Source organism: Lagenorhynchus albirostris, chromosome 1 (genome assembly GCF_949774975.1).
Source record: "Lagenorhynchus albirostris chromosome 1, mLagAlb1.1, whole genome shotgun sequence".
NCBI lineage: Eukaryota > Metazoa > Chordata > Mammalia > Artiodactyla > Delphinidae > Lagenorhynchus > Lagenorhynchus albirostris.
Window position 1 is genome coordinate 158356293 of NC_083095.1, and position 18105 is coordinate 158374397.

Here is an 18105-nt window from a genome sequence, read left to right on the forward strand (position 1 = left end):
GCCTCCTCTGACTGAGCCTGTGGCGGTCGAGCCGCGGGGATCGGCTGGGAATGCCTGGCGCGCGGAGCAGGTAGGACGCATGGGGCGGCCGGGCCGGGGTCGCGGGCGCTGGGCGGGAGGTGGGGAGAGCTGGCGGCTCGGGGCGGTGAGGCCGGGAGGGGGTGGGGGCGGGGACAGAAAGGGGAGAAAGGGGGGGAGGAAGGGAGGGAGGGGGCGGGAGGAGGTCAGCCGAGCCGGCGGCGGAGCCCCAGGTGCACATCTCAGGTGCGCATCCCAGGTGTGCGGTCGCGGCCCCGCGGGGAGGGCGGGCGTGTCTGAGTCCGAGCCTTAGTTTCGGCGGCCAGAGCTGCGGGGGGCGGCGGGGGCGGGGGGGCGTCCAAGCATTGGACAGATGCCCGAGACTTTGGGCGATTCTTTGTGCAGGCCTGTGAGGGCGGAATAGGCATTCTCTCTCCTGGAAAAAGTTAATGATGCGGTGCTTTTAAAAAAGGACCTGGCATAGTCAGATGTTCCCTTTTTAAAACGGCTGATTTTCGATCTTAAAGAGAAGTCTTAGAACTTATCCCCATGTCATTTCTCGGCTAAGGGACACACTTGAGGTCGCGTGGACAGCTGAGAGTAGGCCTTGGTCTTATGTTCCAAGCGCAGGGTTTTTCTCATCCCATGGGATTCTGCCATTGCACGTTTTAGAGCTTACCCCCTCTGTTGTGGAATTCATAAAATGCTATTAATCCACATGCGTTTTATTTTGTAGGGAGAAGAAACTGACTAAATGAATAACATGAAGTCCAATAGAATCCTACTTTTTATCATTTCAATTCAGGGGAGTAAAAGTAAATCATTGCTATCTTTTCCTGCTGATTTCTTGTGTTTTACTACTTGAAACACCCAGCTTTTCTAATACTCATGATGTCTGTAGGGAAATCCTCAAAAAAAAGACCTCGAAGTTTATCAAGCAGCAAAACTAAAAAAAATGAATCTAACTCTATTATTGCGTTTTTTAACAATGTACCACCTGTTAAACTTGCCTGCCCCATTTGTAGTAAAATGGTGCCAAGATATGACCTGAACCGTCACCTTGATGAAATGTGTGCTAACAACGGTGACATCACTCCAGCTGACCCTGGGCATGTTGACTTAAGTTCAAATGTGTCCACAGTAGATTTGACCAATATTGCCTTAGAAGATGTAACGCCAGAGAAGTCGTCACCATCAAAGATCAATTTAACCCCTGGCCAAAGTGATTCAGCAAAAATGGGCATAAAACAGCAGACCAGCCCCTATTTTAAGAGTAATGATGACGCAGTGTGCAGAAATCAAGATGGGCTGAGACATCATAATGTGAAAGTCATCCCTCTGGGAAGCCTGTCATCTAAATTGTCCAGAAGATACATAAAGGCTAAAAGATCAATAGATAAGAATGAGGGATTCGCCAATCAGAGTCCACAGAGTTTCTCGTCCACAGGGGTTAGGAGCCTGGTGGATCAGTGTTCAGAGATGGAAGGCCAGGATCAGCTTTTGGAGAATAGTTCTCAAAAGGAAAACATGTTTGCCTGTAATTCTCTGGAGGAACCAAGCACTCCCGAACATATTGTGGGAGGCTCTACAATAATGGAAGCTGAAGGCCTAACGGCTGCACAAGAATGTGGGAGATCAACTCTCACCCCCACCTTCTCAGATAATGCTCCCGTGTTACTTTCACCAGATTTAACTCTTGGACATAAATTAAAGTCTGCTTCAGAGGACCATCTTGCAAAGCAGGAGAGTATCAAAGGAACAGATGATAAAGGTGTTGAAAACTGTGAAGCAGGTGGTTGTGAAGAGGTAAAAATGACTTTTGTTTCACAAGCTCCATCCCAGTCATCACATTGGGAGGCAAAATCTCATAATTCTACACACGATGCTTCTATATGGAGTGACAGCCAAGCACTTCCTCCAGAAGGTGACAGTGGCTTAAAGAATGAAAGCACTGACCGAATTCCTTTGGAGCAGGGGTCAAGCTGTGATGTTTCCCGTGTAACAAGTCCAGCACCACCGGACCATCCTTACTACCTTCGGAGTTTCCTCGTGGTGCTGAAAGCCGTGTTTGAGAATGAAGAAGACAGGATGCTCTTTGATGAGCACGAGAAGGGCATTATAAGTAAATTTCATCAATTATCAGGTATCTTGAACCTGTTTGCTTTGGAGGCTTTGTTTCCGCTTTGCTGCCCTGATTTGGTCTGAGATGTGATAGGCAGAAATCTCATGACCACAAGCAGTCAGTGTGGTTTTGGGAGTCCCCTGGGAGTACTCATGGGACCCACAGCCAATGAGAGTTCATCTAGAGAAAGATATGCCTGTAAAAGAGACAAGATTTTTGGGCCTGGTGATGTCTGCTTCTGCAGTATCATCCTTACAAGCTGTACTTTGGTTGTATTGGAAGCAGCTGTTTGTCCTGTTTTTGTATATTTGATGGTTGTAAAACAACCTTTCCCAGATTAGAAAAAAAAATACAGTGTGATTTAGGAGAGTGTACTTTGCATTTCGGGCACGTAATCAAGCTGACTGTTAGGTGGTTTTGTTGTTTTTGCAGGCCATTTCCTCAAAAGTGAAAATAAAATACAGGGAAAAAACAAACCAAGGTATACTCAGGCATATTTTTTTCCTCCAACAATATTTTAGTTGCCTGGACTCTACCTTTTAAAGTCAGGGTGTGCAGGAAGTGGAAACTTTCAAGCTAAATTGGTACATTAAAAACTTTTTTGGTCTTTTTAAATTTTGTAAATTAGTACGTTTAAAAACATGCCTCAGCTCCTTGGCAGCCGGTGGTGGCTGTGAGCCAATAGCGCAGGTTTGGAGCAAGAGCGCCCCCCCCACCCGCCTTGATGGCTGCTCATCCAAAGGGCCTTGATGGCTCTGTGCAACTGAGTACCTCCTGAGTAGGAAAAGCTTACTTGGGGGCCACGCTGACCTCTAGTAATAGTAGCAGGCCTGAGTCCCAGTAGAGTAAAAAAAAAGAAATCCTGAGTGTTACCAATAATGGTTAAGAGAAAGGCTTCGGTTTTACATTCACACAAGGAAACTATGGCTCTGCTTGTGTTAGTTTTTAACATGTGGGTGATACTTCTCTGCACAGTTCTTTTTTTTTTAACATAATAAAAAAATTTTTTTTCTTTTCTTTTTTATAAATTTATTTTTGGTTGCATTGGGTCTTCGTTGCTTCGCGTGGGATTTCTCTAGTTGCAGCGAGCGGGGATTACTGTTCATTGCGGTGCGCGGGCTTCTAATTGCAGTGGCTTCTCTTGTTGAAGAGCACAGGCTCCAGGCGCGTGGGCTTCAGCAGTTGTGGCTTGCGGGCTCAGCAGTTGTGGCGCACGGGCTTAGTTGCTCCGCGGCATGTGGGATCCTCCTGGACCAGGGCTCGAACCCATGTCCCCTGCGTTAGCAGGTGGATTCTTAACCACTGTGCCACCAGGGAAGCCCTTTGCACAGTTTATAAAGTGTCCACACAGCTTCCATCTCTACTTGCACTGGCCTCCCCCGATGTGGGTGTGAATGACCCCCACTGACTGTCGTATCCGGGGTGGTCACAGATCTTTGGTTGGGTGCTGCTTGCATTCATGTGAGCAATTGTTTGAATAGCTGGTGGCCCCTGGCTTCAGTATGATTGAGAAGTAGGAGCAGTTTCCTAGTGTAAGTTCTGCAGATTCTTATGCCTTGCTCTCCACAGAGAATCATCTACAGTGTCTCTGTTGTAAAAATAACTACTGCAAGTCGATTTTGCCTCTTTAAAGAAAAAAGGGAAATAAATGTTGAAGATGTAACAAATACAGTCATACCATTTTATTTTATTTTTAAAAATTTTCAGCTGCGCCATGCAGCATACAGGATCTTAGTTCCCCGACCAGGGATCGAATCCACGCCCCCTGCAGTGGAAGTTTGGAGTCTTAACCACTGGACCGCCAGGGAAGTCCCCATACCATTTTAGAGTTAGAAATTTAAAGATAATTTGGGTAATAGGAAAACTTGAGACCAGATTAATTAAATAGCTTGGTGAAGATCACTGCCTTAGAGATGGCCACCCCACCAAAGCTAGACTTTTTTTGGAAAATTCTTTTCAGATGATTTTCAGCCAAAAATAGAATAATGCATATTAAACCGAAAGGAGAGAACAAAATAACGGGAACCCTGGGGGGTTTCTCTTGAGGGAGTAGAAATGTTGACTAGAAAGTGGGGAACCCGGGTCTTAGGTTTTTAAATGGCCTATAATCATTACCAACTTTGGAACTTTTTTTATGGTTTATACACTAATTATTGAATACCTCATCGTGTTTAATCTTTTCACCAACTTTGGGAAGATGGTGTTACTGCCCACCCCCCCTTCCCTTTTATAATAGAAGAGAAAAGGGAGTCTCAGTTCCAAAGACTTGCACAACTGGGGGGGCAGGGCTGGCTTTGCGTCCTCATGCTTCTCCTGTCCTGCAGTGACAGGCATACAGGCCAAGGAGACATCGCCACGGGACTCTGTGTTTAAAATAAGTTACGTCTTCCTAAGGAAGAAAATGATTTTCTTGGAAGATCGGTTGAGTCAGCCTCTGTGTATTTCTAACAGCCTGTTTTACTCACCTCAGTTTACAAAAGTAAATTATAGTATATGTTTTCGAGAAGAAATAGAAGGTTTTTCACTATTTTTCTTAACTTTGTTGCAGCTAGCGGTCAGAAGTTATATGTCAGACTTTTTCAACGTAAATTCGGCTGGATTAAGATGAACAAACTGGAATATGAAGAGATCTCCGCTGACTTAACCCCGGTGGTTAGAGAGTTGACGCATGCAGGCTTCCTGCAGACGGGTACGGTTTGTCCAGGGGAACCAAATTGAAAATCCGACGTAGGGAATCCAGTTTCTGCAAATCGAGGGTGATGTTAGTTTGGTGTCGTCTCCTGATTGGTGCCTGGTAAATAGTAATTGTGTATGTCTTTTTAAATTGAGTTTTGAATCTTCTTAGGACAACAAATTATTCATGTGTTGTTAAAGCCATCCTCAGCCTGAGTTAAGACTCCTAGGATAACAAAAGATTGCCTGCTGCTGTGTTCTGATGGTCCCAGGCTTAGTCCCGTAAAGTCACCTAGGGATAGATGGGTGTCTGGGTCCACAGGGGAAACTCATCCCTCCTGGCTCTCCTTCCAGCAGGAGCTTGACTCATCTTACCCAGTTTTCTCATCTTTATGATGGAACAAAGCTGGTTTGTTTGAAGCTAGTATCGCCTCTAAAACCTTAATTTGCCCCCCCATGCACACACAGGCAGCTCTTATAATTTGTAGGTTGATTGTCTCAGGAATTATTTCACTGATGTAAGCCCATGTGAATATGAGGTAACCTTGGTGGTCTCATCAGTAGCTTTCACTAGGTCCCTACATGTGTTGAGTACAATATTGTACTGGAAACGTGGGTATAAGGAGGATGAAAGATGTGAGTCCTGGGTTCAAGTTGTTCACCGTTTAGACTGAAATAGGGGAATCAAGCCAAAGCCAGACGGTTTCTGTGCGGCAGAGTTTGTAGTGCAGAGCAGTAAGTAAGTGCAGTTAGGGTGACGTGGTGGGCCTGGCTGGGGGGAGTGGGGAGCCTTGGGGGAGAGGCCTGGAGGCTCCGTGGATGTGAGGGCTTGTAAGGGATCAGGCAGCGGGACCCCGGGTTCCCTCACATCAGGCCATCAGGGGCACTGGAGAGCTTGTGTCCTCACCTGACCTGGAAGATTAGGTGCAGGTTCCAGAAATCTACAGCTGTAACAGGCAAGCCAGGTGAGCCTTGACTTACCTTTATTTATTTTTTAATAAATTTATTTATTTATTTATTTATGGCTGCGTTGGGTCTTCGTTGCTGCATGCGGGCTTTCTCTAGTTGTGGCGAGCGGGAGCTACTCTTCGTTGGCTCGCGGGCTCTGGAGCGCAGACTCAGTAGTTGTGGCTCGTGGGCTTAGTTGCTCTACGGCATGTGGGATCTTCCCAGACCAGGGCTCGAACCCGTGTTCCCTGCATTGGCAGGTGGATTCTTAACCACTGTGCCACCAGGGAAGCCCTGAGCCTTGACTTACCTTTAAATGACAGTTAAGCAACAAAAGCAGAACCCCAGTGGCCTAACGCTGCCCTCAGTCCTGCCCAGGTCCCACCGTGGTCTGCACAGCCCAGTGGGGTGTAGCCCTGGCCGTCCCCTCACTCTGCTCCCTGGGTGCTCTGGCTGAGTGCACCCCTCTTTCAGAGCCTGTGCCTGCTCCCACTCGGCTCACCCCCTCATGTCATCCAGCTCTGCTCCGTGTCACCTCATCAGGGACTTGTGTGACCACCTAGTGTCAAATACGGCCACCTCCCGCCAGTCCATTTTGCCTTGCCCAGCTTTGCTTTTCTTTCTTCTTTTTTCCTAGTTCATTCTTCCTCCTTTTATTTATTTATTTAAAAAAATTTTATTGAAGTATAGTTGATTTACAGTGTTGTGTTAATTTCTGCTGTACAGCAAAGTGATTGTTATACATATATGTATTCTTTTTATATTCTTCTCCTTATGGTTTATCACAGGATATGGAATATAGTTCCCCGTGCTATGCAGTAGGACCTTGTTTTTCATCCATCCTATACATAATAGTTTGCATCTGCTAATCCCAAACTCCCAATCCATCCCTCCCACCCGCCTCCCCCTTGGCAACCACAAGTCTGTTCCCTGTGTCTGTGATTCTGTTTCTGTTTCATAGATATGTTCATTTGTGTCATATTTTAGATTCCACATATAAGTGATATATGGTAATCGTCTTTCTCTTTCTGACTTACTTCGCTTAATATGATCATCTCTAGGTCCGTCCATGTTGCTGCCAGCTTTGTGTTTCTTTGTAGCAGTTGTCACCCCTGACATTTATTATGCTAGGAGGTAAGCTCCCTGTGGGCACAGATGCAGCTTGTTCACTGTATGCCATGGGCAGGTGCTACCTGGCAGGCAGTGTACACCCAGTGAGGACTTGCTGCCTGGAGGAAGATGGCCCTGCCCTAAGCTGTGGATGCAGTGAAGCCAGAGACCAGCCAGCTCTGATTCAGCTGCATCCCGGGGGTCAGGCTTGCTGTCTGGGTCCCCTAATAGTGTGACACACACATGTGTGCCGAGCAAGTGACCCCATGAAAGTCTTCTCAGCCCCAGGCCTGTGTGGAGAGAGGACAGCTGATGAACAGTTGACTCTGACCTGCTCTGGAGAGGCCCAGCCGTAGGTTCTGTTGTGAGCGATGTACCAGTGGCTATCCATGTGGGTCTTTATTTTATTCAGATTTTCTTTGAGAAGTTCTGTTGTTTTATAGCCTTTGTGAAATACCTCTTTTCCGTAATTTTTAACAATCAGTTTGGCAAACTAAAATTTCTACAGTAGCATTTCATTTTATTTGCATGTGAATTTTCTTCTTAAAGTAAATAAATCTAGAAAACAGTAAGCTTATTTAAAACTACTTTAAATTTTTTTTTTTTTTTTTTTAATATTTCAGAATCTGAGTTGCAAGAACTGTCTGAGGTGCTCGAGCTCCTTTCTGCTCCGGAACTGAAAGCCCTGGCAAAGACCTTCCACTTGGTGAATCCCAATGGGCAGAAGCAGCAGCTGGTGAATGCGTTTCTCAAATTGGCCAAACAGCCTTCAGTCTGCACTTGGCGCAAGAATCAGCCTGGCATTGGTGCAGTGATTTTGAAAAGGTTTTGTGGCTATTGTTATAGTAAAAACATTTGAAATGTTGATAGCATGTATTTAATTTATTTATTTTTATTTATTTTTAAGCTGCGTTGGGTCTTCATTGCTGCGCATGGGCTTTCTCTAGTTGCTGAGAGCGGGGCCTGCTCTTTGTTGCGGTGTGCGGGCTCTAGGTGCACGGGCTTCAGTAGTTGTGGCATGAGGACTCAGTAGTTGTGGCTCGTGGGCTCTAGAGCGCAGGTTCAGTAGTTGTGGCGCATGGGCTTAGCTGCTCCATGACATGTGGGATCTTCCCGGACCAGGGCTTGAACCCATGTCCCCTGCATTGGCAGGTGGATTCTTAACCACTGCGCCACCAGGAAAGTCCTGATAGCACACATTAACTCTTATGATGGGTGGTACGTATTTTTAGATTGTAATTGTCTTTTTCAATTGCAGTTAGGTTGAGAAGGCGGTGAACCATTATTATAAAGACTGGATTCTTTCTTGGTTTATTATTCCTAATTCTTAAGATACCACACTGATTTCTAGGACCAAGAAAAATCAGGAGGCAAGAGATTAGGGGCACTAGGCCCTTGGCAAATTCTAATATTTTATTATTCAAGAAAAATGCAGTTTTAACTACTATTCTTATAGGAGTTTGGAATGTCGGTCCGCTGGACCTCCTTGGGACTCTGCATGGAGATGGAGGAGGAGGGTGTTTTCTGGCAGTCTCTGTCGGTGAATGGTCCTCAAGTAAATGGTGGTGTGATGGGAATCCCACCCCTGTGTCCTCTCGGCTCTGGTGGTGGCACTGATCTCTGCACGCCCCAGGGATGCCACTCTGCTTTTGACTTAATGGCTTTTGGGCTGGTAGGAAAGTGTGAGGTCCTCCACTAGACCAGTGGCTCTCAGCTGGGGGCGACTGTGCCCTCCAGGGGACACCCGGCATCGTCTGGAGTCGTTTTCATTGTCCTGACTAAGGTGGGTAGTGGGTGCTACAGACATTTAGTGAACGGAGGCCAGGGACGCAGCTGAGCATCCTCTAGTTCACAGCCTGGGCATCCCACTCCCGGGAAAGAGTTACGCGGCCCGGATGTCAATAGCGAAACCCTGCCGTGTGTGGTGTTGCAGTTGTTGGAGCCGGAGGGCCCTGGGCTTAACATGCCGCCTTACCAAGAGCCTTTGGTAGCGACGTTCTACATAAATACCTATTATTTCATCTCAAGTGTCACTGGAGTCAAGATTTGAGAATTGCTAGTGTCAAATAGATAACACTTTTATGAGTTTTCCTGGTATTTCACATGTTCAGGACCAGCGTAAACCCTATCCTGCTCTTTTATTGAGGCAAACAGTGCGTGAAATCATTTGCAGATACAATTTCATCTAATCTTCACCGTGTTCCTAGGTGGGGCTCTGAGCCCCAGAGAGGTTAAGAAATGCTTTAAGTCACACAGTTGGAGGTGGCAGATTTGCTTCAGGCTTAGAATAATGCATGCTGTTTAGCTTGAAATAATTTGTGAAATCCTGACATCCAAATGCTTAAAAGCCAGAGAGTTATTTCCATATCATGTATTTTTCAGAGCTAAAGACTGGGCAGGACAGTCTCTGAGAGTGTGTAGAGACCCCCGGGCTGTGTTCTCCCGGGTCCTGCTGCTGTTTTCACTGACCCACGAGGTGGAAGAGGAGGAGGCGGCCTGTGGCGGGCAGGGCCAGCTTTCTACGGTGCTGCTGGTCAACCTTGGCCGCATGGAGTTTCCCAGGTATACCGTCAGTCGGAAAACCCAAATCTTCCAGGATAGAGAGGATCTCATCAGGTAAGGGCGTGTTTGCTCTCTATGAAATCTGTGTATTTTAAAATTTATGTAGAAGGCTTTGTTATTATTTTTTGCCATCCACAACAGAAACATGAGTTCATAGCCAAAATCGTTGTTTTAAAAAATTTATTTATTTTTAAACTTTTGTCTGTGTTGGGTCTTTGTTGCTGCGCGTGGGCTTTCTCTAGTTTCGGCAAGCGGGGGCTACTGTTCGTTGCGGTGCGCGGGCTTCTCTTGTTGCAGAGCACAGGCCCTAGGCACACGGGCTTCAGTAATTGTGGCTCACGGGCTCTAGAGCGCAGGCTCAGCAGTTGTGGTGCACGGGCTTCGTTGCTCCGTGGCCTGTGGGAATCTTCCCGGGCCAGGGCTCGAACCTGTGTCCCCTGCATTGGCAGGCAGATTCTTAAGCACTGTGCCACCAGGGAAGTCCTCACTTTTGATTCTTGATTTAAGGTTTATGACTCAAATTTAGCAGAAATTGATTCTGATATTTGATTTTAGGAAAGTTGTTTAAGTGTTGTCTAGTATGTGCTTTAAAAAATAAACTCTTGAGATTATTGTATCAAAACAGGATCAGTATAAACTGATTTTAGCCCATTTTGCCATAGTTATCAGGAAATTCAATATCCTGTTTGTGTTCAGTTAGAATAACTTTTTTAGTCAAATCTTCTAGTAAGAATATTTCTTCTGACTGTGCTTTCTTTTGTCTCATGTCCTTTTACATCTTTGTTTTTAGTGACTTGGTGCTATTCTCTTTGGTGAGAACTCTGAAGCCAGGTTCCGGTCTCTCTAATGAACCATGAATCTACTCTGTGCCTCAGTTTACTCATCTGCAAAATGGGGAGATAATAGTACATTCCCACAGATCTGTGCTGATATGTGAAGCGTGCTTAGAGCCTGGCCTCTGGGGATTGCTCAGTGCGTCTTAGTGGTAGAATTGTCATCATTACCGCGTATCTAAGGGAGGTTGCTTTTCAGTTCTATGGTTGACAAAACCATGGTTGACAAGTTCAAAAGTGGGGAGGCTAGGGAGAAAAAATAAACCATCATGTCTTTTTTTTAGAAAGTAGTATCCTATAAATGTTAAAAATAAGTCAACATTCTTTTGTTATGCAGAGGGCTGTAGCATGGAAATGAAATCTGGTTGAAGTGACTTCAGGAAGGGTGATTATACAACACCAGTAGTGTGACACCTGGCCTGAGGAACCTTTCCCACCACCTTGGTACTTGAAATAATTGATCCTTTCTTTTCTTTTCTCATTTATTCAGTGCCCATGGGTTGAGTGTTGAGTACCTATTACGTGCCAGGTGGTGGAGTTGCAGTGTGAACAGATAGGGTCTTTGCCGCCGTGGGGTTACGCTTTACTGGGGAAGACAGGAAAGAAAACAGAATATGATAACTGCGGGGCAGGCTGGAGAAGTCCTGTGTAGATAGTGTGAGGCAGAGAGTGTCCCCGAAAGGTTGGAATTGAGGCTTGAGAATGAGGAGGAGCCGGTCCTGCAGGGGTCTGGGTGCCCGCGCCCAGGCTCTGTGGGCAGGAGAGAGCTTGCTGACCTCTGGCCGGAACCTCAGGGGCCGTGTGAAGGGGAGGTTGGGCAGGGACCGCAGGTCAGGGGACGCTGGGCCTCAGAGCCCCGGTGAGCCGACTGGGTCATATCCGCTGGATGGGGAGCTGGGCAAGGGGTTTAGGCAGGCGAGGGATCTGGTGCACGTTTTACAAAAGCGTCCCGTGGAGTGGCGGCTGGGGGTCGGCAGGAGACTAACTGAGCGTTGGTGGTCCGGATGGAGGTCTTGGCTGGGCTGGCAGTGGCGGGCACTGTAGAGAAGTGAACGTGCGAGATGTGTGGGGAGGAAAGGAGTGAGTTTTGGTGCGGGTGGTGGCGCCATCAGCTGAGATGGGGGACGTGGGGGGGGGCTGGGATGCCGGGGGCGGGATGCCCCCAGCCCCATGACTGAAGCTGCCCTGTGTGGTACTGGGCGTGCCGTCAGGAGCCCAGGACGGAGGTCGGCCTGGGGAGGAACTGGAGTCACCAGCACGCGGCCGGGGATGAGGTCCCTGAGGGAGAAGAGGAGGAAGGAGCTTGGCAGCCAGCGCCCAGGGGCTGGGCAGCACGGAGGAGCCGCCCCGGCGGCACAGAACCAGGGCTGTGTGTGGTGGGCGGACCCGGAGAAGAAGGTGTGTCAGGATGGGGCTCGATTGAACGCCCGGAGGAAGGGCAGTGAGGTCGAGTGGGATGGTCCACGGGGGTGGGCGGTGGACCGCAGGAGCCACTGCAGGGAGGGGAAGGTCGGTTCCAGTGGGCTTCGGAGAAGCAGCCCCTGCTGTGGCGGCCTGCGATGGCAGGGCGGTCTAGTTCCCTGGTATCTTAAGGGTAGGAGATACTCGGGGGGTGTGTGTGTTTGTTTGTGCACGTGCACGTGCAGATAAACCCATAGAAAGGGAGAAGCAGTCGGTGGAGGAGGAGAAGGGGACCTCCTGGACCCTGGAGCACCTGCGGGAGGACCGGGGTGTGGGCAGGGTTGAGGCTGCCGTGGTGGAGGCTGGGGACCCCTCGAGCAGGGCTGGGCCGAGGTGTGCGAGCACGTGCCGAAACCAGCCGGCCTGGCTCTGCGATCGTCTTCAGCACGATTCGGGGAGTTGGTGCAGGCCCAGAGGAGTGAGCGGCCAGGGCACCCCGACCAGGGTGGGGCTGTGGCCGGTGTGTGTTCTTCCCCAGGCGTGGTCTGTGGGCCTGCAGGACAGGAGGCGCTATGGCTGGGACAGGGACCGTGCTGGAGGTGGGGCCTTGGTGAAGGTGGGGAGCTGCTGTCAGCAGTGAACGAGCTGGAAGGATTGGGGGCGGGGATCAGTGGAGGAGATGCTCGAAGTCAGCATCTTGAGGGTGACTCGGTCCATTGGGGACAGAAGGTCTCAGTGGCCACGGGCACGTGGGTGGCTGAGAAGAGGTTGGAGAATCGTGTTATCAGGGAGGAAGGAGGTGGAGAATTCTGAAGTCGTGGCCATTGTGGCGGGAGACCCAGGGAGACCAAGGCAGAGGGGACAGGGACAGGGGTGGGGGGCGCTGGCAGGTGCCCGCAAGGAGGAGGCGTGGGCTTCGGAGGTGGGGGCTTTCAAGGAGGAAAGGAGGATTTGGAGGCGGAGGTGGGAGGGAGGAGGATGCTTCCATCCGTCTGGGCCCTGAGTGAGGAGAGCTGTCCCTGTTTGAGGGGGGCTGCGGGGAAGCCGTGCTCTCAGCCAGGTGTACGGAGGGCAGGAGACAGAGATCGGGGTGCAGGAGGGATGCTGTTCTTGGCAGTGCGGGGGTTGGGGGGGAGGTTTGGGAGACGGGAGGGAGGGCTGGTGACCGTGCAGGCGGCGATGGCGGCACCGTGGGGCTGGCGCTGGGCTCAATGGGCTCGTGAAGAGGGGGCTTGGTTCAGGTGGGCGGGAGGGCACTCCTGCCGGGTGGGCCAACCTCCGGGCGCCCTCTCCTTGTTTCTCTTTCCTTATCGACCTTAGAATTGTCCAGTTGCACATTATAAGAGAGTGAGATCGAAGCGTTCATGAGCGAATTTTTATGTTTAGAGGCCTTTTCTTTTACTCTTTTTTTAAAAACGTTATTTTATTCAAGTATGGTTGACTTACAATGTTAATTTTTGCTGTGCAGCAAAGTGATTCAGTGCTACATCCATCTTTTACTCTTATGTGATAGTGTTTGCACATATTGCTCGTGCGTGCTTTTTCTTTTAAGTGTGCGTCCAGAACACAATGACTGTGCCCTCGAAGCGTTAGAGAACTGATGGGGCGAATGTCTCAGGTGCGCTGGCAAGTTGTCTTTCTTCACCGAAGTGTGTTCATAACACTTCAGCATTGCCGTCTCCCAAAGACTGTCCCTGAAGTTATTTTTGAAAATCCCCAATAGTTCTCTTAGCTCGGGCAGCACCCCTCTGTCTGCCTCTGGCTCAATGATTAAATGACCAAACCTACGCTTGTGTGTAATTCTGAAGTCAGTTACCTGTTTACAAGGTTGCCAGATTGCTGAATGAATGAGCATCAAAAGTCAGAAAGGAAGCGCGGGTCAGTATTACATGCATATAATGGGATGTGTTATGTAATAGTGCGGTGTGAGTGTTTTCATCTTTCCGGTTGGGTGGCCTGTCTGAGTTTTTCTAGGCCACTCCCGTGGGGTAATACGTCAAATTATTACCGAGGTAAAATGTAACGCTCGTATTTTCAAAAGCAGAGTTAGACGTGGTGGACAGGATGTGGAATTTTGTGTGTCAGTGCTCGTTCACCCCTGAAGCTTGGATGGCCTGGCCCCCCCGCCTCCTACAGGTACGCAGCGGCCGCGCACATGCTGAACGACATCTCCACCGCGATGGCCAGCGGGGCCTGGGAGGAAGCCAGGGAGCTCGCTCGGTGTGCAAAGCAGGCTTGGGACGGACTGAAAGGCCACCCGTCCCTGAGGTGAAGTGGTTCTCGGGTCCCTGTCAAAGTTTACTGTCTAGCCGAGTTGTTCTAACTGCTTAGAACAACTAAGGAACTTGGGTTCCTGTCGGACAGAGGTTGGTAGCCTCTTCCGTGGAGGGCCAGCTAGGCGGCGGTCAGGCTCTGCCAGCCACATGCTCACTGGCCTCTGCTGTCCTGCTGTGAGCGCGCCTGCACCCCCCGCCCCAGCGAGTGGGTGGGTCTGTCCCAATGCAGGTGTGTTTGCAGACACCGAAATGTGAGTTTCATGTAATTTTCACAGGCCACAGACTATTTTTCTCCTTTTGACTTATTTTAACCATTTAGAAGCGTGGAAATCACGTTTGGTTTGTATATATACGCTGGGTTTGTATAAAATCAGGTGGGGGCCCTGTGTCTGGCCCGAGGGCGGGCGTTTGCTGACCTCCAGCCCTCATTTCACACCGCTTTCTGGGGGACCTCGGAAGGGTGGCTGTGAGAGCGTAGATTTGTGGTGTAGAAAACTGCCCACGACAGGCAGTGTTCCAAATATATCTTCTTAAAAGGTAGGAATTCAGTCTGCTCTGTCACTTCTTGTGACTGTCTTACAACACATAAACAAAGCACTAAACTGCTGGCGTACGTCTTTGTTCTAGATACCACGAGAAATTGCCACTCTTTCTCCGGTGTTTTACCGTTGGTTGGGTTTATACGAGGATTTTGTCCCGAACCGTTGAAATACTGCAGAGACTTCACATGTACCAGGTGAGTGCACAAGCCCCCGCCTCCGGCTCTTAGCGAGGGGGCTGGCTCTTGACTTTTCCCAAGTACTTGGTCAGCACACGGTGATGCGACGAGGGCCTGCTTCCCGTGGGCACCTGCTATCTCCTGGTCGGTAGGAAGACGGCCGAGGGTGACCTGCTGTTCCGCCAGCTGTGAGCTGACGCCTGTGCGCCAGGATGGCCAGGTGAGAGCTCCGCAGGGAGCTGCTGATGGTCTCTGCAGCCGGAGCTTAGCCGCCGTCAGAACCCCCTGTGTGACAGGGAGGGTCTCCCCAAACCCCTGAGGCAGAAACCTCACCTCTGCTTGTGTTTCCCTGGCAGCAGTAGTGGATGGTCTGGAAATAATTTATAATCACGAATGAGAAGTTCAGTCGTATCCCTCCTCGTATTAAACATTGTGAGATTGCTGGAGTTAGCTTCTGTTGTGTTGACACTTGTGTAATTGAAACATGGTGTTTTACAAAGAGAATGTGCTAGGGCTGGGCCAGTGGGTCCCCCACGAGGGGTCTGTGGACCCGCCGCAGAGGCCCTGTGGGGTTGGCTTCGGGGAATCTGCGAGTGTGTCTATGGGGTTTGTGCCTTTTTCTCGGGAGATGCGTTAGATCCTTCAAAGAGATCCGGGAACCACCAAAGATGAACATGAAGCGTGACCAGTAAACCTAGACCATAAAGTCCCCCTGTTGAGGTGGGGTGTTTGGGTGAAGACCCCCTCGTTCCTGTCCTGACCCCTGCCCATCACAGCCTCGGCCCTGTGACCGGCTGGGTTCCCAGATGCACATGGGCCTGCAGCCCAGCCACTGCTCCTGCCCAGAGTCTGACCGTGTCTGGCCTGTGCTGCCGACCTGGTTTGCAGAGAGTGCCGAGCTGCACAAGGTGGTGGGGGGCCTGCTGAGAAGCATGGGGCGCCTCCGGAGCTCAGGCCACTCCTGAGGGATGTCCCAGGGCCCCACTTGGCAGTCCGGGTCCTGAGCCTTACTTTAGAATGCAGAGGGATACTGTATAGATAGACTTTGACAATTTTCCTGACTACTCAGTATAATGGCAGACGCTTGGTGTGTAGGTGTCTAATGCGCATCCCTTGTTGTTGCCACAGGAAGCCGTCAAGGAGCTTGAAAACCTTTTGTCCCAGAAAGTGTACTGTCCTGACAGCAGAGGTCGGTGGTGGGACCGGCTGGCTCTCAACTTGCACCAGCACCTGAAGCGCCTGGAGCCGGTACTCAGCTGCGGAGCCGCCCAGCCTTTGTTCAGTTTGGCATACATTTAAAAATATAGCAAACTGTTAATACCTTAAAAATCTAAATGTAATTAGAACGTTGATTTCTTTTTTCTTAACTTTTATTTTATATTGGGCTATGGTTGATTTAGAACATCGGTTTCTTTTTTTTAAAATTAATTAATTTTTAAATTTTTGGCTGTGTTGGGTCTTCGTTGCTACGCGTGGGCTTTCTCTAGTTATGGTGAGCGGGGGCCGCTCTTCCTTGTGGTGCGTGGGCTTCTCATTGCGGTGGCTTCTCTTGTTGCAGAGCACAGGCTCTAGGCGCGTGGGCTCAGTAGCTGTGGCTCGTGAGCTCTAGAGTGCAGTGTAGTTGTGGCACATGGGCTTAGTTGCTCCACGGCATGAGGGATCTTCCCAGACCAGGGCTCGAACCTGTGTCCCCTGCACTGGCAGGCGGATTCTTTTTTTTTTTTCAGATGAGAGTGAGTTTATTGAGAACAAAGAGCAGAGGTAGCGAGGGGCACTGCAAATACAGCCGGCCGATTTCCTGATAGACCAGGGAGAACCTACCAGCAGGCGGATTCTTAACCACTGTGCCACCAGGGAAGCCCCTGGTTTCTTTTTTTTTAAAATTTTTATTTTATATTGGACTATGGTTGATTTAGAACGTTGATTTCTTAAACATCCTTCTTTGTCTGTGTTCTTCCAACCCCAGAAGAAGTAGCAGGGGCGCGAATATGGGGGTGACAGTGGGGTTGGTGGGTGTGTCGGCAGCAGGATCGTGTCGGGATTCAGAGATGAAGTTCTAGGGGTGGAGGGAGCTGGAGGGTTAGATGTGTCCGCCTCCACACAGTTTTGGAAATGGTGGTTTTGGAAATGGTGGTTGTATTCACTCGTTGCCCGGGGCCTCCTGGGAGAAAGATGGATGGAAGGCGTTCCTCCCACCGTGCGACGTGGTGTCTGACTCAGCAGGGCGGGCGCCTTCCCTTCCAGGCTCTGCCTTCTCTGTGGCGGGGACCTTGTGAGTCCGAGGACAGCGTTGGCTGTCAGCTGCTGCAGCCAGCAGGGCGGGGCCTCCCGAGGTGGTGACAGTGGCCCTCTGTGTGGCCACCTGCGGTCCCCTGTCCCTGCCAACCTCATGTTTGCATTGAGCAGAGGCACTACGGCTCTGGGAGCTTTTGTTTCTCCAGGGGCAGGTCAAGTGAATCAGGATGATGGAGAGCTGGAAAATTTGACCATGGTGGTGGACGATGACATACTATTTTTACTGCCTTAACCTGAAAAGGTGCCTTGTTACCTCAAGTGCTTCCAGCCGGGAGAGCTGTTTCCTCTCCCGGAGGCGGGTGTGGTGCCCCCGCCTGGCGCTGACTCGGGCTGACAGGGCAGGAGAGGCCTCTGGTGGCCCCTCACCCAGCGTGGACAGAGGGTGTGTGCGCGCTGCCTGTCTCTTTCATTGAAATAAAGGTTCCAAAGAGTTGATAGACTTTCCCCTTGCTCGGGTCTGCTGATAGGAGCGTTCACTCATACTCCGAGGTTATCTTTGAGACAGATGGAAAACCCTGGTTCCTTTTTGCCTTTTCCCAAGAATCTTCCCGGCCATGCTCATAACCCCTGTTACTTTGTCACCGTTCCTTCCCTTCTCTACATCAGTCTCCAGGGAGGGCACCTGCCAGCCCAGCAGAGGCTCGTGCCTGCAGGTGCCCAGCAGCCAGCCGGCCAGGCCAGGCTGAGCCCGAGGCCGCCCCTCCTTGCGGCCAGCGCGGCTCCCACGGGGCTACAGAGCTGGCGGCAGCCCCGCCTCGTTCTCTGCTTGATTCCTCTGCACCACCCGGCTCTGATGGCCTGATCTTCACTGATTTTCAGGGCTTTTTAAAAACTTTTTATTCTTTTATTGTAGTAAATATATATAACAAAGAAAACTTGCAGTTTAACCATCTCTAGGTATACAGTTCAGTGGCGTTAATTATACAGCTGATCCTTGAACAACTCGGGGATCGGGGCGCCGAGCCCCCCTGCCCCCGCACAGTCAGAAATCCACGGATAACTTTGTAGTTGGCCCTCCATTTCTGAGGTCCTGTGTCTGCAGATCCAACCAACTGTGGACCGTGCAGTGCTGCAGTCTTTACTGGAAGAAATCTGTGCATATGTGGACCCGAGCAGTTCAAAACCGTGTTGTTCAAACATCATCACTGT

General features: G+C 49.9%; 1 protein-coding gene across 2 annotated transcripts in view; it reads left to right on the forward strand.

Annotated features, from left to right (window-relative positions):
• Window positions 1-18105, forward strand: part of FAN1 (FANCD2 and FANCI associated nuclease 1) — a 28095-nt gene continuing 9990 nt past the window's right edge. Inside the window, exons 1-8 of one of the 2 annotated variants that reach the window (XM_060156976.1) lie at window positions 1-70; window positions 755-2161; window positions 4689-4829; window positions 7495-7696; window positions 9254-9487; window positions 13804-13935; window positions 14571-14679; window positions 15790-15909. In XM_060156976.1, the coding sequence (XP_060012959.1) occupies window positions 907-2161; window positions 4689-4829; window positions 7495-7696; window positions 9254-9487; window positions 13804-13935; window positions 14571-14679; window positions 15790-15909 (2193 nt within the window). In that variant the 5' untranslated portion in view covers window positions 1-70; window positions 755-906. The remainder of the gene's footprint in view (window positions 71-754; window positions 2162-4688; window positions 4830-7494; window positions 7697-9253; window positions 9488-13803; window positions 13936-14570; window positions 14680-15789; window positions 15910-18105) is intronic. The other variant, XM_060156971.1, reaches the window with a different exon arrangement.